At 40.8% G+C, this 21,956-nt stretch overlaps 1 protein-coding gene across 4 annotated transcripts in view; it reads right to left on the bottom strand.

Moving 5' to 3' along the window:
• Positions 1-490: 490 nt before the first annotated feature.
• The window catches only part of LOC126210529 (mitochondrial 2-oxodicarboxylate carrier-like), a 97,110-nt gene continuing 75,644 nt past the window's right edge, over positions 491-21,956 (bottom strand). For all 4 annotated transcript variants that reach the window (XM_049939780.1, XM_049939781.1, XM_049939779.1 and 1 more), the window contains exons 7-8: positions 18,311-18,492; positions 491-1,120 (exon numbers count right to left, since the gene is read on the bottom strand). In XM_049939780.1, the coding sequence (XP_049795737.1) occupies positions 1,000-1,120; positions 18,311-18,492 (303 nt within the window). In that variant the 3' untranslated portion in view covers positions 491-999. The remainder of the gene's footprint in view (positions 1,121-18,310; positions 18,493-21,956) is intronic.

Genomic DNA, 21,956 nt, shown 5'->3' on the forward strand with positions numbered 1-21,956 from the left:
TTCTCTTTTGCTGATGAAGGCTGTGGCCAAAACTTTTGTGTAAGAGTCTTTTAACTGTGCCTGTCTGCAACTTCGTGTCATTTTTATGGTAAGTAGCAGTCTATCTTTTCCTACATTGTTAGTTACAAGAAAGCTGACTGCTGGTCGATGGCCCCCTCGTAGCTAAACAACATTTGCTTGATACATTTTTTATTTTGCTTCTGGACAAAAAGTTATCCAGGGTGGTCAAGAGAAATGGAACAGCTTGTAGCTGACCAAACACCTTTTGACATCAAATTATTGGTACAGCACTAGCCTATCAAAATTTCCGTCACCAACTTCTGTATTTCTATAAACACTTCAGTCATTTACCTCCTCCTCCTTTTCTGATCTGGGAAGAATGTTAAGTTTTCTGTCACTGAGCATGTTGACTGCTCGTGGACATGACTGTCAGTCACTTAAACCAACAACAACAAAAAATCAGTCTGTCCAATAAGTGTGACACCGAGACTGACAGTGCACAAAGAAAAACAATTTATATAAAACATGAATCCATAAGTTATTTTCATATCAAATTTCACATACAAAAATAGCATATCTGAACATTTGAAATACATTTCTACACTCAAAACTACCAAATGGCCAAGACGGTTACAACTCCGTTACCTTGGAAGACTTTGCACACAAACATGAGTTAGCACCAATGATATTCTTCACACATTGTAGGAAATGTTAAAATCTTTTCAGTGTTTAAAAAAAATCCACAAAGCAATCGCCAATATTTTCATTCAGCTCCCAAAGCGTTAACAGTGATCAAGGCACAGATAAATTTCACAATCTGTTACCACATCACTTGCTCAGCTTAATGGCTCCTGCCATATGGAATGTTCTATAAAACTAGTGTTTAAAATCCCAGGAAAAAGACCCGTATGCTCCCATGCAATTCTGTTGATGCACACACTCCATTGCTGACAGGACTAGAGAAACTAGACAAAAACTGTGATTATATCACCAACAGAACTACTCTGAGAATCCATTGGTAAGGTACCGATACGTGTAGTCATAAGCAGCCACCATTAGGGCACTTCCAACACCTCTTCGCAGAAGTCTCGGAAGCAGACCTTTGAAAAGAGCTCGCAATCTGTAAGGGGAAAAATTCTTAGTTACATACAAGAAGATAATTTACAAAATTTTGTATTTCTTATTTTTATGAGTTTCTTCAATAAATAAAGTCTTTTTTTTTTCTTTTTCTTTTCCCAAGCTGTTAATATATATGGGGAACGTCCCTTTAGGTGCTTCAAATTCTATGTTTTTTCTGCTTGTGTGTGAAGTTTCAAACAATTCCAACAGATGACAGAGCTGTAGTGAAACACCAAAATGGTATCAACACATGATTTACAAGGAATGTGCTGTAATTAAATTCTTGGTTGTAGAAAAAGAAACTGTGTTGAACATACATAAACAATTGTGTGCAGTGTTTGATAATGATGCAATTAACAAGAGTACTGCTGGACAGAAACTGAGCTTCACGGCTGGCCACGTTCAAGACATCCTGTAACAACAGCTGTTCCCCACAAGGCAAATCACGCAGATGCCATTATTTGTGTAGACCATCACATCACAATTGACAGTTGGCTCTACAGGTACCAATGAGCACTGGAAGTGAGTCTACTATGATTGACACTCTTGGATATTCAAAGGCATCCTCAAGATAGCTTCACTGAACACTCATAACAATCTACAATTTTCAAAGAAAAGCCATTTCATGTGAACTGTTGGGGAAATCTGAGGCTGATGGATGGGCCCTTCTGTCACAGATCATTGCAGATGATACAGACTGGATGGAATGGGAACAAAAGGACAGTCACTGGAGTGGCATCACCCAAAATCGCAAAGAAAAAGAAAGAAAGAAATTAAGGTTGCTCCCTCCGCTGGCAAAGTCGTGATGACAGTCTTCTGGATGTGAAGGAGTCATTCTCATCAATGTGTCGCCAAAAGGATCAAACATTACTTCAGAGGCATATGTAATGACTGAATACTGGGCTGGTACCCATGTAATACCTCAGATAAACAATGTGTAAACATTGAACATGAGACTCAGGATGATGCACACAGATGGGTGCACAGACTCCATCCCAGACGTGACCCTGTAGATATATGGGACAAGGCGAAGAAGAAGAAGAAATGTGAATACTGAACAAACTCTAGAATTGTTTTCAATGTGTTAGGTCTGACAAGAATACAAAAAAAATCTTCCTCCACACAACAATGCACATCCACACACAAAATTCAGGTCCTGGGAAGACATCGCCAAACTGGGTTGGATACCATTTGTCATCCAACCTACAGCTGAGACCTGGTGTCCTTGGACTTCCATCTGTTTGGACCACTGAAGTATTATCTATGTAAGACACATTTTGAAGATGATGAGATCATAAGTTGTGCAGTGAAAATGTGGCTAACAGCACAGGAGAAAAGCTATTACCAACAGGATATTCATGCTCTTAAAAACACAGGCATAAGGCCAGAGAATGTGATGGAGACCATGTACAAAAATAGTACATGTAAAAGAAATGTTGACTGATATTTTCTCCAAATTGTAACTATTGACACTTTAGCAACTGAGCCCGAGCATAGGTCGGGCCACAGAACTGCTTCAAATGACCGCACTCGAGTATAGGTCGGGCGGCAGTTGCACACCACTCACAGCCTATTAGCCGTCCGGGAACAGGCCGGCTACTGTGGTAGTGCTTTGTGGAACACCTGCCTATACGTCCCTCGACTGCTGCTCCCCTCTGCGTTCTGGTTTTAGAACTACGTCAAAAGAAATGGCAAGACATGCATAGCAACTTCAGTGGCATGCTGCGCCATTGTGCATTGGTGTAGCTGTGAGTTTCAAATGTTCTCATTACTTTTTGCCATTTCTTGATAATTTTTCTCTAAAATATATCATGTTTTCTGAGTGAGATAGAAATTTTAGACGCCTTAGAAGAAGTATTGGATGATTCTGGCTCTCAGTGGGAATTGTCTGAATGTGGAGAGAATGAAGAGGATCCAGATACAGGTAAGGAGCTGTCTAGTGCAGCTTTTCTTCAGTGTTATTATTACAACTTATATTGCTCGAGTTGCTTCAGTTAGCAGAAAATTTATTTCTGTTCGTCTCGTCTATCTTGCAGAGGAATCTGATGAGCCTGCATCTGTGCAGTCAGTGTTAACTGAACAACGTACATCCTCTGCAACACAGACGTTCGCTGCAACAGAGCTGTCTGTACCTCCAACAAAGAGGCAACGAATTTTGCGGGAAAAACCCACTGGTGCCGAATTAGGCTGTAAATTTGCTGACAATCAGCGTACTGTGCCACAATTTGTAGAGAAAAGTGGAGTAATGGCAGCTGTTCATGAGGGTTCCACTCCTCTCAATGTGTTTTCGATCTTTTTCCCCGATTCCATAATGAAACACACAAAATCCGAAACAAACAGATATGCAAAGTCTGTTTACGACAAACTCAAAGCAGCTTCCAGGGTAAAGCCTCACAGTTTTTGTAATTTGTGGGTGGGAGTAAAGCTGCACGAAATGTATTTGTTTTTTGGCATATTTATACACATGTGTCTTGTGAAAAAAAACAAAACTGGCAAATTACTGGTCTACCAACAATTTTATTTTAACCCCTTGCCCTGGTTCTGTTATGGCCAGAAATAAATTCAATGCAATATTATCAAACCTGCATTTGAATGAAAATGCAAAACACGTTCCAAAAGTCAACCTCAGCATGACCCCATGCATAAAATCAGGCCAATCCTGGATCATTTCTTATTAGAATCACAAAAATCATTTTACCCATCAGAAAACCTCACTACTGACGAAGGCATGTGTGGTTTTTGTGGAAGAGTGGTATTTCGGGTTTACATGAAAAATAAACCTGACAAGTATGGAATCAAGATGTTTATTGTGTGTGATTCCAAAACTGGTTAAGTTCTTAGACTGGATGTATATGCTTGGAAAGGAACACAAGACAACTCTATAGTAACATTATTGGAGAGGTTGCTAGCACATTACCTGGGAAAAGGCCACACTGTTTACATGGACACATTTTGTAGTTCACCAGCAGTGTTCGATTTTCTGTGACAACATAAAATGAAAGCAATAGGTTGATGCATGACTAAATGGAAGGAACTACCAAATGAAATTGTTTTCAAAAAACTGAAAAGGTATGAGTCTGTGTCAATGAGGAGGAATCATCTGCTTTGTCTGAAGTGGAAAGACACATGACACATCTGTTCATACAAAGGAAGGTATCAAAGTAAAATCAAAACCAGATGCCATTCTTGACTATAATATTTACAAAACGGGGGTTGATAGGAGTGATCACATGATTTCTTGCAATACATTTAGGAGGAAACAGATGATGTGGTGGAAGGAATTGTTCTTCAAATGCTTATAATGGCTGCAACAAATGCATTTGTCTTATACCAGGAAACCAGCACTCCTGCTCAAAGAAAGAGCTGCTATTTTTCCACTTTTCTACAACAAATTAGTGAAGGACTGATTCACAAAGGTATAAATTTGGCACTCGGCAATGTTCCTAGTGAAAATCACAGCAACAGACTTCTAGGACACCACTTTGCAGAAATATTCCAGCCACTGAGATGAAGGAGTGTCCGACTAGAGTGTGAGTTTGTTCTGAGAAAACAGAAAAAACTATCTAGTGGTAAAGCAGGTAGGAAGGAAACCAGCTGGTGGTATCCAGACTGCAATGTACCACTCGGCGTGCCAGAGTGCTTCAAATTCTTCCACACTGAAGCTAATTGCCTGTGAATTTACACAAAACTAAAAAAAAAAAAAAAAAAAAAAAAACTTTTTTTTTGTGAAACTGAAACCATACATTTTATGTTTGTTGTTATTAATTTTGTCATCAACCAATATAATTAAAATACACATTGAAAATAAACCATAAAGACTGTTATTTCATAATATGTTTTCTGTTTCAAGATACCTTAAATAGAAACGTGCCAGTGACACTTAAAAAAAAAAAAAAAAAAAAAAAAAAAAAACGCTAAAAATGGCTGGTCCACTGGACCAAGAATTTGTCTAAGCTGCCGGTCCCCAAGGTGTTAAGAACAAATATGTTCTGAGAAAAAAATTGTGAGTCCTTATTTACTGACTGACTCTCAAATATAACAAAATTCTGTCTGTTGGATCAAAAATTCTACTCACATCAAGATTTTCCCTAACTGTGCACCAGTTAGTGCTCAATGAAAGTGCCCGATAGTGTTCCATACACAGCCCACCACACACTGGGCCCTTCGCCATCAATGCTAAACTGAGACACTGCTGCCAGCATCTGGATTGGACAATGGTCCTCTTTTCATATTTCCACTTGTAAGGAACTAGTCAATGACATTTTTCTTTAATGTACTTTTCGATACACCCAAATAAATGTACTACTCGATACATGGACATCGTTCAAAAATCATAATAATCTTAATAATGGTTTAATAAGATATAGAGTATTATTTTACTTATGTACAAATATAAAAACATGTAACAAGAAATTTTTTCAAAAAGAGAATCTAACCAGTGAAGTTATGTCGAACATTTTTTGTTTTAACTCTGAAAAACATATGAAATTATTATTACTATTATTATTATTATTATTATTATTATTGTTATTTTTCATGCTTTCCCGGCAATCTGTTGACATCTTGGATATTCGGGAATCCAGCCGGATGTTCGCATCATTCTCGCATGATATTTCAACAGCGTGCCCCGCTGTCTTCTTCAGGTGCTACCTGAGACTGGGCCTTGGGTCGATCGAGTCCAGTATTTATGCCTGGAACGAGCTGGGCATTCCCTAATCGGTCCACGCCGAGTCGAGTGTTCCGTCTGTGGTCTGTGCCTGCCAGACTCGGCTTCAATGGACCCCTCCAGTCGCAAACGTTCCGACTGCCGTCTGCACCTGTTTTGGCCATCCTCAACGGTTGTGGTTGTCACCTGAGGTGTGTCAGACCCGATCTGAGATGTTGGGTACTCTGTCTCATGACTGTTACTATGATTTCCACTTTTGTTTCGTGCTGGGCGCTCCATAATCGGTCCGCGCCCGCCAGACGCGGCTACATTGGCCCTCTCTGGTCGCCGGTGTTCCTACCGCTGTCTGCGCCTGGCCTGGCCGTCTTCTGAAGTCGAGTTCATGATCTGGGGTGTGTCAAATCTGGTCTCTAATGTCCGACACCTCATCTCACGGCTGTTCTCTCGGCTTCCACTTCTATTTCTTGTAGAATCCCAGAGTGTCCTGCGTTGAGTTTTAACAAGCTAAAGCGCTGGATTCCAGGCAGTGCTGATTTGGTATCCCGAGTCACGGTTGATTAGGTTGTCTGTGACCTTAATCTCAATGGCTTCTTTAATGACACTGTCCCAAAATCTTGATGTCTCTGTCACAATCTTGGTGTCATTGTAATCCATTGAATGACCAAGCTACAGACAATGCTCTGCTACGGCTGATTTAGTTGCCTGTCTGAGTCTGGTATGTCTCTGGTGTTCTTTACACCTGATGTCCACAGTTCTGGTGGTATGGCCAATGTATGACATCCCACACTGGCATGGTATGTTGTACATACCTGGCTTGCGTAGCCCCAGGTCATCTTTTACATTCCCCAGCATAGCTCCAATTTTGGTGGGTGGGCAGAATATGCTCTTGATGTCATATTTCTGGAGAATCCTGCTGATTTTGGCAGAGATAGGTCTGGCATATGGCAGGTATGCCATCTTCTTTACCTCTTCTGGTTCTTCTTCTGGATCCTTTGGCTGATTGGCAGGTTGAAGTGGAGACCGAGAGAACAGCCGTGAGACAAGGTGTCGGACATTAGAGACGAGATTTGACACACTCGAGATCATGAACTCGACTTCAGAAGATGGCCAGGCCGGGCGTGGATGGCGGTCAGAACACCAGTGACCAGAGAGGGCCAATGTAACCGCGACTGGGGGGTGCGGACTGCAGACGGAACACACGACACGGCGCAGACCGATTATGGAGCGCCCAGCACAAAACAGAAGTGGAAATCATAGTAACAGTCATGAGACAGAATACCCAACATCTCAGATCAGGTCTGACACACCTCAGATGACGACCACAACCGTTGAGGACGGCCAAAACGGGTGCGGACGGCAGTCGGAACATCCGCAAATGGAGGGGTCCACTGAAGCCGAGTCTGGTGGGTGCGGACCACAGACGGAACACTCGACTTGGCAAGGACCGATTAGGGAATGCCCAGCTCGTTCCAGGGATAAATACTGGACTCGATCGACCCAAGGACCAGTCTCAGCTAGCACCTGAAGAAGATAGCGGAGCACGCTGTTGAAATATCGTGTGAGAATGACGCGAACATCCGGCTGGATTCCTGAATATCCAAGATGTCATTATTATTGTTGTTGATGTTGTTATCGTTGTTGTTGTTATTTCCATAATTTTTGTATTACAATTTGAAAAGCAGTTCTAATGTAAATTTTATGAAATATTAATTGCATATAACTTTTACATTTGGATGCACAGATTGATATCTAGATATAAATAGATCTGCCCTGTGAGTTAAGCATCACTGGTCACTTTTGTTAGTCTTACGTTTTTAGTGTGAGTCAACATAGTTCTGTAATGTGGTGTGGTTCAGTTCTAGAAATGCTGTGCTGTTCTGTTATGTGCAATGTTGAAGTGCTTTACTACTTAATCCAGTAAGTTGTTGTGAAAACAAGAAATTATGTAAATAATAAAAATCAACAAGGCTCTGTTATATTTTATTTCTAACATTTATGCTTGAATAACCAGAAATCTGGATTCCACCAGGTAAAGCAGGAATATATCCTAAATTTGAGGAAACTTAAACAAACAGAAAACAACAGAAAGGCAATATATTACATAGCTTTTTTTATTTCAAATACTGCTTTCTAACCATGTACACTAATTTGCCACATCTTTCTGTTTTATCATATGCAGCTCTGAATAAAACTCGCCATTAAAGATTGCTGCACAAATACAAATATTAATTTTTGATATATCATCAATAGAAAGATGAGAATACACACTGTAATTACTTATGTCTCTGTATGTGTCTATAGATGGGAGTTCTTTGTTTATTGTGGTTTTGCTAGTAATTCTGCACTCACTGGCACTCCAAAATAGAAACCATTAAAGAGAGTACGAATGCTATTGTGAAAAACTAGAACTCATATTTATGTAACATGAAAAATACAAAATTACAAAACGTTTTCCTTCTCATCCCTTCCGGTAAGTATCCCCTGATCCAGGATTCTGGGTAACTTTGCCAGCCTCTACAACTTTTCCTAAACCTCTCCAGTCCTTTTCCTTCATCCCTCTTCTTTCCCCTTCAACCCTACTGCCAGAAGGAGCCACTGGCTCCAAGACCTTGCATATGTAATACCTTTTTTATACTTGTATTCTATTGTCACCGCTTGCTTAGCAGATTTTTTTATCTATACAGTTACACTATATTTCCAAAAGCACAAGTAAGCAAGTGAAGCACGACACATAGAAATCTATGGATCTCGTTTGTGATACAGGTAGCTGCATGTGTCAGGGTCATCAGCTGTTGCAAATGTTTCAACATATGTCCCTTCTGGACTATACTGTTTGTAAACCACCGATGACAGTATCAGCAAAAGACACAGTAAGATGATATTTGAGGACTCAGGTTTTCACATTGTGATCAATTAATGGTATACTTCAGGTTGTTCAGTCTAGTTGTCGATTCCATTTTTCTACACAAGACTTTGATGGCCGACCCATTTGTCTCCTTCAGGTGGTGCAAGTTGTGCTGTTGTGTGTACTTGCCGCCTGAACTCCAGTCACACTGTGACCTACAGTCAGTACCAAGCTGCTACTTATAGCTGAATTTGACTCCAAATGCCTCTTTTCCCTTTTTGCTCATTTGTTTTCATAGGCCACACTGACATTCTGTGAAATGCACTTTCACTCCATTTCCCAACTCTGGTGAATATGACACCCAGCAATATCTTAATTACTCGAGTACCAGACCCTGAGCCCCTTTTTTAAACTGAAACCTCTAACCTGGCTCATCAGGTCTTCCACAATCTTTATTTCATTATTGGATAAGTAAAAAATCTACTCACCAAGTGGTGGCAGGAGAACAAACATACAAAAGGTATAACAGTGTGCAAGCTTTCAGAGTCAGTGGCTCCTCCTCCTGGCAGAAGGGTTGAAGTTGAAGGAAGAGTGGTGAAGGTAAAGGACTGAAAGATTCCTCCTCATCCCATCTGGTAAGTCTCCCCTGACACAGGCTTCAGGGCAACTTTTTCAAACTCTACTATTTTCCCAAACCTCACCACTCCTTTTCCTTTGCCCCATTTCTCTCCCTTCAACCCTACTGCCAGAATGAGGAGCCACTGGCTCTGAAACTTGCATACATTTTATGTGTGCGTTCTCCAACTGCTTGGTGAGTAGATTTTTTACAACCCAATTATGTTTTCAAAAACTGATTATTTCTATTGATATATTAACATCTTTATTTTAATAGACTGCTTAATTATACTGCCCCAGAAACACGGCATTTACACCACAGTACTCACTTCATCATATTACAATTTCATGACTGTATTTGAGGCCTTGCACAGCGACAGCCGATTTGCTCGACTGAGTTAGGCGAGTGTGTCGTTATGTGTGTGATCTTTGCATATCATCCCAATTGTTCTAACAGTCTGCACCAGATAAGTCATTTCACATTGACAAGGAATGTGGTAACCACCCGAATTTTGATAACTAGAGTGTTGTAATGTTGCAAAGAAGACTTTTTATCTCTGTTGAAGAGAGCGAAATAAATAGGCACCACGTTCCCATATGAGTCTACTGATGTATCTGCAGACTGGGCCAATGTAAGGTAAATAAGTCATTCTTGGTTTTGTCTTTCTTCCTCAATTATAGTCTCTTCCTCAGTAGTTGATTTTCGCAGCATCAGCCATTTAATTGGTCAAATGGAATAGTTCTTCTTTCAGAGCTGTTGATATTCTTCAGTGAGGCTCTTCTTGTCTGAAAGTATACAAGCTCTATGGTCCAGAATCTTCGGCATGGAATATCTTTCTTACAGATTGTGATAGCTCGAGGGATGGAGACAGAGGTCAGTGTTCTGGGTTTTTGCATACACTGAGACCTAGAGATCCTAATTAATGTGAAGAAAATGTTGCTGGCCCTCCTTTTTCAAGTTCATACCTTGAACCATCATCAGGCATCACAAACAAATTTGGTGCTACAGACTTTCAGAGAAAGAGAGCCTCGCTGAGCAATTACAACACCTACGAATAGTGTTCCACAACAATGGGTACTCTGATCGAAATACTGAGTGGATGTTCAATCAAAATTAATAATGCTCGAAAAAGTGCTAGAAAGCATGACAAACAGAGAGAAGCCAAGAATCACTACCTACCTTCTGTTGGTACAATATCTGGAAAGACTGCTGGACTCCTACAGAAACATGGCATCCAGTGTATTTCACTGACATTAACAAATTCAAAAGGTGTTCCTTGTATTGTTAAAGATGATCTTGGTCCCCGAAAGCCAGGTGCACTGCGTGCGAATGTGGCACGCCGTAAGTGAAGCACACTATCAGAACAGTCAAGGAGAATGTAATAAATATCAGCAACACTATCTGACAAAACAACCAAGCAAATCAGCTGTCACTAAGTACTGCCTCAAATATAATCATGAAATAAATACAACGAGACCAATGTTGTGGTGCAAATGTCACGTTTCTGGGATGGCACGGTTAAGAAGTCGGTTGAAATAAAAATGTTGGAAAACCAAATAACCGAGACGGTGGTTTCAATTTAAATGGGGCTTTGGATGCGGCAATTGATTTAGTAAGATCTCGCTAGCCATCATACCCACCAGAGCCGGAAAAAGCTGAGAGAAGGCGTTTCGCAGGACTTCAGTGTGGGCTCCTGGAGAGGAACACATGGAATAACAGTGGGTAAAGTTTAAAAGAATAGCTGACCGTACTTAATAGATATGGATCTAGGAGAACAGCTCGTGAAGGAAATGACCACCACGGTATAAAGTCACCGTAAATCAACTTCTAAAGAAACAGAGCCAACTGCATAATAGGTGTAAAACAAACCACTTGGCTATAGACAGAGAGATGATGAATAAAATGTATCTGCCTGTATGAATTCTCCTTATTCGCCCCCCCCCCCCCTCCTCCATGGATGGATTCTGTGAACCCCACCTGTCTATGTCTGGAGTTAATCCCATATGAAAGCATGATAACATTATCCCAATGTTTCCACAACATGTATCTGGAGTGGGACATGGGTATGTGCCAAATGTTCACCTACTGCAATGTCAGAAATGGCCTAAAAACCACAGCCAGGCTGGTCAATTCACCAGCCCTCATTGTTAATTCACATGGCAGATTTTATCCGGATCAGGCACACCTTCCTGTGTCCTGGAAGCAGTGCTTTAATGCACTTGGCTATCAAGGCAAGTAACTTAATTTCTGAAAAGCATTTGACTCAGTACCACACTCATGCTTGTTACCAAAAATATGATCATATGGAACATCAACTGAAATTTGTGACTGGGCCGAGGATTTCTTGGTACGAACGATGCAACATCTTATTTCAGCTGGAGAGTCATTAATAACTGTACAAGGTTGTTATAATTAAAGTGCAGCAACTCTTAAGAGTTTCAGTGTGGATTGTAATTATCATATGGCAGTGACACGTTGTAGATATTCTAATGCATTAATACACAACCAAATTTTTTAGTGTGGGGGGGGGGGGGGGGTTGGGATAGTTCAAATCTGGCACGGTGAATGCAAGAAAGATGTATATAAATGTTTCCATGTGTACGGTGAATGCAAGAAATATGTATAGAAATGTTTCCATGTGTAATAGGTTAAGAACAGAACATGGGCAGAGAACGTTAAACAAGTGAGAAAGGCATAATGTTGATTTTATTAACTGCTGTCTCACAACTTGTTCTGTATGAGCACCAGAGACATCGACAAGATGCTGATCCATAAAATGACATGATCAACAGTTGCTTGCAGCAGTTCTGGTGGAATCTAAGCAACATATTCCTGTATAATGAACTTCAGGTCAGGTAGAAAATGAATGGGTCCCTGGTCAACACGTTCTTTAGTTATCCCCAGATCCAAAATTTACCGGGCATCAGATCAGGTGATCTTGCAGGCCATGCGTCTGGAAAACCTCTGGAGATAACACGTTCGTAGAAGGTTGCATTAAGCAGATCTTTCACTGGAAAAGCAACATGAGGTGTTGCCCCATCTTGCACAAAAACTGTGGCTTCAACACAGTTGCACTTTTCCACAGTAGGAATCACATGCTGTACAAGGAGGTCTCGATAATGTGGAGATTTCACTGTACACTTGACAAGCCCTCTTGGTGTATTCTCTTCAAAGAAGAACAGACCGAGAATAAAAACGTTTGTTAATCTACATCGTACAAAAATATATATCAAGTGCAATGGCTCTTCGTGTACAACATGGGTTTAAAAGTATCAAAATTTGGCACTTCTGTGTATTCACTGCACACTTAAGTGTAAAATGTGCTTTTTCACTCCATAGAATATTACCTGGCCACATATCGTCAACTTGGATCCGTGCCAGACACTGAAGAGCAAATTCAGAACATCAGAACATTGCTGTAGATCATGAGTTTTCAGTCACTGCACCATCTAGTTCTTGTTTTGGTACCAGTATAGCCTAGATCTTGTGTTGGTAACAGTGTAAAACAGACTGCAAAACTTTCTACCTGTTGGGACTATGGTGTGGACAATTCTCATGACACTGCACAAGCACTAACACTACCCGGCGAACATGCTGCATGGTCAGTTACCTTGTCAATAACTTCCACAAGGATAGGAGCCTCCCTCTTTCAGGTGTCACACAAAGCTCACCCATGTTTTAAAATTTCATTATCATCATCTTTAATCCATTTAATGACATCTGACCTGTCCTCAAGCCCTTCAGTCGGTGATAATCTCTCACGTGACGTGACGAGTGGTGGCGCCCTCTATGCGCTCTATATAAACAGGACCTCCACGGCCTAGCAGCCAGTCGTAGACTCACCTCAGATGATGCTGCCCGCAGTTGGCAACGAAACGCCAGGGAGAAGTATTTCTACTATTGGACCACGGCCTCTTAGCCCGGAAGTTTTAATTACTGAAGACGCCGGCCGTGAAAGCCTACACGCTATGATTCTGCACTTTAATTATGAATATCTGATAGAAGTAAGTTCAGGTGTGCCTTAGGGAAGTATGTTGTGACCCTAGCTGTTCATGTGGTATGTTAATGACCTTGCAGACAATATTAATAGTAACCTTTGATATTTTTCAGATGATGAAGTTATCTATAATGAAGTACTGGCTGAAAAAACAGTTCTACAAATATTTAAATCGGATCTTGATATTATTTCACAGTGGTGCAAGGACTAGTGACCTGCTTTACATGTTCAGAAATGTACACTTTGAACTTCAAAAAACAGAAAGGTGTAGTACCCTATGACCATAATGTCAAATGAGTCATAGTTGGAATTGGTCAACACATGCAAATACCTGGCTATAACACTTTATATGGATATGAAATTGAATGGTCACTTAGTTCAGTTGTAGGCACAGCAACGGGCAGAATTCAGCTCATTGGTAGATTATCAGGAAAATGCAAATACTCTACAAAGGTATTGATTACCAAACAGTTGTGCAACCTATCCCAGAATACTGCTCAAGTGTGTGGAACTCATAACAAATGGCATTGACAGCAGATATTGAATACATACAGAGAAGGACAGCATGGATGATCAAAGGTTTTTCTATAGTATCTGGCTTTTTCCAGATATTCTACATTGTCACTTGAAGCTCTGCACACTACACTTGTAGCTATTCAAAGCACTCAAGGGAAGAAGATCTGTAAGCTTGACAATGTGCCCGAGTACTGAAACAGAAACGCTGCACGAGCCACCACGAACATAGCATAGGCCAGCATTATGCATGGATCTGCTCTACACAAGTGGCCCTTGCCACGCTAAGTGCATCAGCTGCCTTTCTGGACTACACACACTTCTGATGAGGGCAAACTGTCTGTACATCTGAGACAATATAAAACTATTGAACTAGTTTAGATTCTTATCATTACAGTCAAAAGATATTGGACCTGAATACTGTGGTGCAATTAGTTTTGCAGTAAACCCATTAGCTCAGGAGATAAGATTCTGTAAATCTGGAAATCAAAAATTAATACCTAGCCAGTTTCTTTGTAGCCAATTTTTGCAAATTTTGAGAATGTATTAAGTTTCTCCTAAAATGTTATATTTTAATAGCTATTTGTTAAATAATTTAAATTCTGGACACCACTAATTCTTATACTGAGCTATATTTCCGAAATATGTGTCGCAAACATTATAGCCCGAAATTTTCCAAGCACAATGGTGGTTTTACATTTCCAATAGCTCGTATCTTAAGATAAATACCCTAAATTTGAACTGAAATTCAGGGAACACTGCACGTGAAGCTACACTGTCAACAAAGTAATGTCTTGTTTTCTAGAGAAATACCATTATACAAATTATTTTGTACTTGGAATTATTAGTCTGAAAATTGCGTTTGATTGACTTTATATTATTCAATTTTTTGTTTTATTATTCAAATTATCAATTATATGTAATTAAACTAAACAAAGAAGTTGTTAATTCCTGCCAGGGGGCTTATCTATAAATAGTGGGAATCGAAAGCTAACAGGGCAATCAGAGAGTGTTTCTGGTTGAATACAGTCTACACTATACATATTGCTGAACACTGTAGTAATATGTGGCAGGTATGAATACTGTAATAGAATATGAGCATTCCATATTACAAAGAAAATAGCAGGCAAACTTTTATTGGGTTAGGAGGATTGTCAGGACATCACAATGGTAGGTGCTGTGAGTGAATAAACTGACCGTAAGTTGTAATTAATTAATTCCAGTGGATTTTTTCCATACCTGATGTACCACAAATTATGTAATTTTGGAATCTCAGTTCACAGTGTTACCTGACCCCGAGTGAAACAATACAGAAACGAATGAAAATTTTCCAGAAAAAAATCTGTTACAAGTGTCACTGCATACTACACACAGTGTAATGAGAGCATACAGAGTAGGGGAAGATTTAATCTGCTAAACAAAATAAGGGAAGAGGAGTTGAGCTAAGTGAGAGATGAGAATGACAGAAGGGCATTAACAATGGAAAGGCGAGGATGGAATAAAAATAATATCACGAAAAGGATAGATTACTAATTGCCATATAGAGGAGATGTTTAGTCGCAGACAGGCACAACGGAAAGACTGCTATACATTTTAGCTTCCAGCCAAAAGGCTGTCTTCTGAAGTAGAAAACAATACACATTCACACAAGCACAACTCTGACATGCATGACCACTGTCTCTGGCTGCTGTGGCCAGACTGAGTTGTAAATGTGCCTGGTGGGAGTGTGGTGGGGGTTCAGAGGCAGCATGGGGCAAGTAGGGAGGGAGGGGGGATAGCAGAGTGGAGTGGGGGAAGGTGAAGTGCTGCTTGTTGAAGCTTGCAGGGGCACGGTGGGGGCGGGATATAGCTGCTAGGTCCAGCTGGAGGTTGGGGGCAATGGAAAAGGGAGAAGTAGAGAAAGGGAAAAGGACTCGTGGATGCGGTGGTAAAACGGAAGGCTGTGTCGTGTTGGGGTGGGAGAAAGGAAGGGGAAAAGCTGGTGTCGGTAGGAAGGATCCAGATGGTGCCTACCATAAGAAAGAGTGCTGTAACTATGTCAAAAATAAATCACAACATTTAAGGCAAAGTACAGAAGTCACTGAAGTGTGGGATACCATTAGAAATACAATGTTGGAAGGAACACGGACAGAAAACAGAGAAGTGAAAAAAACAAGGAATAAGAAAGCGTGGATGACTGGAATATATTGGATAAAATGGATGAGTTGGAAACTGAAAACTGACAGTTTGGGAGAAGGGAAGAGAGAGTAGAGAAAACTGAACTATGAACAAAGAAGGTCAACTGGCCAGGCTAAAGAGGAATAGGTGGGGACACCAATGAGAAGAATTAGAAGAATTGGAAAACAAAGGCAAGCTGGAAGAAATGCACAGAACAGTGAAATCTTTAATGGATAGAGAAGTATGGAAAACAAGCAAACAAGAGCTGTTAAATAAATATGTGAACAAGACAGTATGTACAGAAGAGAAGTAAGTTTGGATGGATTATGTGGAAAAATCATACAGTGCACAGGCAGATAACAGAAACTGGTTCTGGAAGGTGAAGAGAGAAAGATGGGAACTGGAGAAAACAAGTCAAGAGCTCCGGGAAAAGAAAACATTGGGCTGTGACAGAATACCATCTGAGGCAATGAAATGCATGGACCTAAACTCAGTAGCCAGATTCACTGATGCAGTAAGCAGAATTTGTGTACATGAATCTGGCCCCAAGATCTACTTAAGATTACGATGGCTGTAATGAAAGTCCTTTTGAGGAGGATCGAAAGAAAACTGAAGAAAATACTGTGGAAGACCAGTACAGGTTAAGAAAGGGTAAAAGAAAAGGAGATGCTATAGGCTCCCTGACAGTGATTGGAGAAAGAATGATAGAAATGAACACAGAGGTGTGTAATTGTTTTATTGACTGGAAGAAGGCGTTCAGTAGAGTCAACCGGTGATACAGCTGAGAATTTTAAAGACGATGGTACAGACAGGAAAGATTAGAAAATTAATAAAGCAGATGTAAGCAAAACAGAAAGTGACAGAAGAGGGAAAGACATAGAAGAGGTGAGCACTGGAAGGGACCCAACGCAAGGATGTTGCTACTCAACATGTCGGAGCACCAATGTTACTCACAATCAGACAAAGTGAAACATGTTCCTTGTGGAGTAACATTGGTACTCTGACACACTGTGGAACAAAACACCCTGCTATTCTGTGTAGTAAAACACCTTGCTACTCTGCTGAGCCCTGTAGTAGGTCCATGTGAGCACCACATTAAGAATCTGGCAGATTTCTTACATCAATTAGATGAAATGTGTTTGACTGACTGATATTATAGTAAGTTTTGATGTGGTTTCTCTCTTCATTTGTGTTCGTCTATCTGATTTGTTATGGCTGATTGAGGTTAGGTTTAGTGCTGAATTAATGAACCTATTTTGACGCATATTGACTTCCACTTACTGTTTATTCAATGACCAGTTCTACAAATATACAGACGTAGTTGTGATTCGAAACTTGTTATCACCTATTATCAACAATTTGTTTATAGAGGATTACAAACAACCTATGGAATGCAGTAAACAAATGAGGATACAGCATGCAGTAACCGTCTCTTAGTGTTACTGCTGTTAACCAAACTCACAGTCTGATTAAATGAAGCACACACATTAGCTGTAATGGAACCAGTATGTGTTTTGGTAAGTTTGTGAAATGCTTTTACATTACAGTATAAAGAAATTAGGTAGATGGCTACTCACCATATGGATCACACATTGAGGCAGCAGCTCAGACTTGAATGGCGGTCACGTGTGCACGAGATGTGCTTGCTTATGTGAATGAATGTGCCTAAATTTCCTTTTCTGATGAAAGCTAATGTGTAACTGTCTTTTCATTGTGCCTGTCTGCAACTCAACATGTCATCTTTATGGTGAGTAGTAATCTACCTTTTACTTATACTGTCAATATCCCAATCTGGAGTTTCCACTGTTTAATTTTGCATTACAGTTTTAGTTTTGCACTTACTAGCATAATGGAAGCCTATTATTCCACACAGAAAAAGGCACACATGATCTTCTGTTGTGATCTGGCAAATAGAAGGTAGTAGGTTACATCAGAACCTCTGCCCTTTCACAGTAACGTAAAAATATGTTCTCATTTGTTTACAGCATTCCGTAGATCGCTCGTAATAGCGAAGAGATTGCAGTAGAAGATATGTTTTCCACAGTAGCGAAGGTGAGCAAGTACTCATAGATCTTACAGTAGGCATTTCAGAGCCCACGTTTACTGGACTTTTCTCCTGTTTTGATCCATACTACCTCCTCTCAAAACACGGAATACTTTTTTAAACATTTTGTATATGCATCCCTACACTTATACAACATTCAAAAAACACATTACCTCAGGCATTAATCTATTTGGAGTTTCTTTGTGAAGGAGATCATACATGTTGGATGCATGAAACACTGCACATGGGGAACCTTCCTCAAACTTATGTCCAGCTTTAGGGAAAATATAGCCTCAAAACTGTTCAACAATTCATACTTACTCTGAATAAATAATATAGTTTGTAAGACAAACCTCTCTTCTCTGTAAATGGTTGCCACAGTAGAAAGGGGGGACCGGTATTTTCTGACACCGGGTTCTGGCTGAGGGCCCTGTATTCGAGTCTTTGCAACATCAAATGGATTACTGGCTATAGATGCCAGCGTACCAGCTGCAAAGCCAATGCCCATTATGTGGAACAGGTACAGCGTTTCATCCTGCAGCAGAGAGTAACTTACATTAAATACATACATCAAGTATGTTTTCATTATAATGTGTTTTTCACATGTCACACACCTGAGTCCATAAATAGTAATTATAATGTAGTTATTGTGTGTCAGGGATGTTCTACGAGTGTTTAAACTGTAAAAGGAAACAAGATTTAAAATAAAATGTTTATTTTATGTTCAGTTTCAGTGTTTTCCATGTGATGCTCTTATATACACACAAGTCTGCCAAAACTCCACCATCCTTCTCATTGGGTATGAGGAGCGCTTTCTGAAATGTCCTCGGTTTTGTGCAAACTACAGTATTTTGTTGTCATAGTAGCTGTTTCGGCTGTAACTATACTTATTCTGCAGCTCCCTCTTTCAGATGAATTTACTCTAAAAAGGTTTGGTGAACTCTGTTGCTTAAAACCATCATGTAGAACCTTCAGTAGAGATAAATTGTATTGAATTGTCACGTTCTGGTGCTCTGTGCTCTGCACTGACACAGCTCTCACCTTGTAAAAGAAGGTCATGTAACAACAGAGGGAGGTCCAGGTAACAATTTGGACCACAAGCCTGATTAGACAACAAAGGATGACATCAAGCACAATGCTGAGAATGCACTCTTTGAGTGATATGATAAACACTGGATGAGGTATTCTTTGGAATTTTTTAATGCAGAGCTTGGAAAATCACTCAGGGAAGAGGTACGTTTACACACGGGTGTGGCCAATGCAGCGCCCAACACTCAGTTGCATTGTATATGTGTCAATTTATGAGGGGTGTTAAAAAAGAAAAGGTACAAAACAAAACTGTGGATATAATTGAAGCCTTTATTCAAAAGTAATCTCCAGAGGCCCGAACACAACTATCACACACTGTTTCAACAGCTGAAGGATTCCCTGTTCCCAGAATTTCTGCGGCTGTGATGGGAGCCAGTTCTCCACTGTGTCCTTCAATTCAAGTCAAAGTACTTGTCCAAGTCAAAGTACTTCCCTTCAAGATGTTCTTTTAGTGGACCAAACATATGGAAGCACGTGAAAGGCACAGGATGACACATCTGCATCTTTATCTACAGGGTGACAATTATTGAACTATATGAAATAAAATCATCATAACTTCTGAATGGTTTGCATTAGGATGTTCAAACTGCACGGTTGGCTGCGGGGCACGATGGGAATTGGTATGCACTATATGGATTAGTTTAGCGACGAAGTACATTTTAATTTGGATGGGTTTGTCAATAATCAAAATTGGTGCACTTGGGGGACTGAGAATCCACATTTTGCAATCGAGAAGTCTCTTCACCCTCAGTGGGTGACGGTGTGGTGTACAGTGTCCGGTCACGGAATAATTAGTGTGATATTTTTTGATGGCACAGTGACTACCGAACGGTATGTGAAGGTTTTGGAAGATGATTTCATCCCCATTATCCAAAGTGACCTCAATTTTGACAAGACGTGGTACACGCAAGACGGAGCCCGAACCCACTGAAGCAGGAGAGTGGGTGGGTGATGTCCTGGAGGAGCACTTTCGGGACAGCATTCTGGCTCTGGGGTACCCAGAGGCCACTGGCACGGGCCTCGATTGACCACCACATTCTCCGGATCTGAACACTTGCTATTTCCTTTTGTGGGGCTATATTGAAACCGAGGTGTACAGCAATAGCCCCAAAACCATTGCTGAACTGAAAACAGCCATTCAGGAGGTCATCGACAGCACTGATGTTCCGACACTTCGGCAGGTAGTGCACAATTTTGTTATTCGTCTGCACCACATCGTCACCAATGATGGCAGGTGTATCGAATGTGTCATAACCAAAATCCGAATATCTGCAGTGACGTTTACGTGTTAATAACATGTGTGCATGCCAAAATTTGTAACTAATTTACGTTCTGTTTTCATATTGTTCAATGATTGTCACCCTGTACATCTATACTCTGCAAACCACATCTGGGCTGTAGGATGGATGCTCAAGTGCTCCCACTCAACTTTGGCCATTACACTTTGTGTGACCTCTGAGATGTGTGGACACGTGTTATCGTGGAACAGGATTACTCCCTCTGCTAGCAGCCTAGGCCTTTTGGTCTCAACGGATTCGCATAGGCTACGGAGTGTCTCACAGTACAAGCCACTGTTAACAGCTCTTCCCGTGCTCGAAGAATTCAATGAGTACCGGACCTCTGACGTCACAGAAGACTGTGGGCATCACCTGCCTGGTCAGGGCACAGCTTTGAATTTTGTAGTGGGAAGTGACTGCATACTGTCCCGATTTCTCTATGGCTCGAAGTGATAGCACTAGCTCTTGTTACTGGCAACTATCTACTCCAGGAAAGTGGGGTCCTCACGATAGTGGAACAGGTGTTCCAGTGCTCCATATGGAGCTCCTCTTGCGGTCTGTTACGCTTCTTCGGAACCTACTGTGCACACACCTTCTGGTAACCCAACCTGACATGCACAATCGTCCACACTGTTCCCCATCATCACAATCACCATTCGCATCGAGACAGGCCGATCACTTCTCATCGAGTTGTTCACCTTGTCGACGAGTTTGGCCGTGATTACCGTGTGTTGCCTGGCCTGTCACTCGAACACTCCTGACCTTCACGAAAATGGCCAATGAAGATTATCACTGACTTGTCAGACACACAGTCTCCTGCACATATGACATCCTGCGATGAATATCGGCTGGTTTAACCCCTTTTGCAGTGATAAATCTGATATTGCCTCACTGCTCCCCAATCGCTGAATTTTGCAATGTGAGCACCACAATGTCCTCACACACACTGCCACATCAGATGGACCAGATGGACAGAATACAACTGCCTGCTTCTCACCAAAGTCACAAGCCTGTGTGTGTGCACAACCACGGCGGGCACTGCATTTGTCCCCCTAGATGTCTCACTACATTTTCCCAAAGAGGCATATGCAAATTTCAACTGATTTGGTTGTTGCAATGTTTCATACCTTTTTATTTGAGCACTATGTCATCCCCCCAGCACCACCCTTCTTCCAGGGTTTACCATATCTCTCAAAGAGTGGCACGCTCCACACACATTAGTGCACAGCATTCTCAGCAATGTGCCTGATGTCTAATTGAGGTTACAGTCCAAAATGTTACCTGCACCTCCTACTATTATTACATGTGCTTCTTTTCCAAGATGAGAACTGTATGAGTGTAGATCACAGAACACCAGACTGCAAGGATTCAGTACATTTGATCTCTACTAAAGCTAAAAAGAGCTGCTAGTTCTAAATAGTGGTTTTACCAAGTTACCACACCTATACATAGTTATATTTCTCAAGTCTTACCCCCTGGCAGGATAAGACTGACAGTTGCTTGGCACAAACATTATGGCAATTTGGATGTGGTTGTTGTCGGCTTAGGATTCCCGATGATAGTCTTGTCCCAAATTCCAGGAGAATAAAAATAATCTATATAAAGTGTAAAGGTGTTCTTAAAAATGGATCAT

The sequence above is a fragment of the Schistocerca nitens genome, chromosome 10 (assembly GCF_023898315.1).
Source record: "Schistocerca nitens isolate TAMUIC-IGC-003100 chromosome 10, iqSchNite1.1, whole genome shotgun sequence".
NCBI classification, from domain to species: Eukaryota; Metazoa; Arthropoda; class Insecta; order Orthoptera; family Acrididae; genus Schistocerca; species Schistocerca nitens.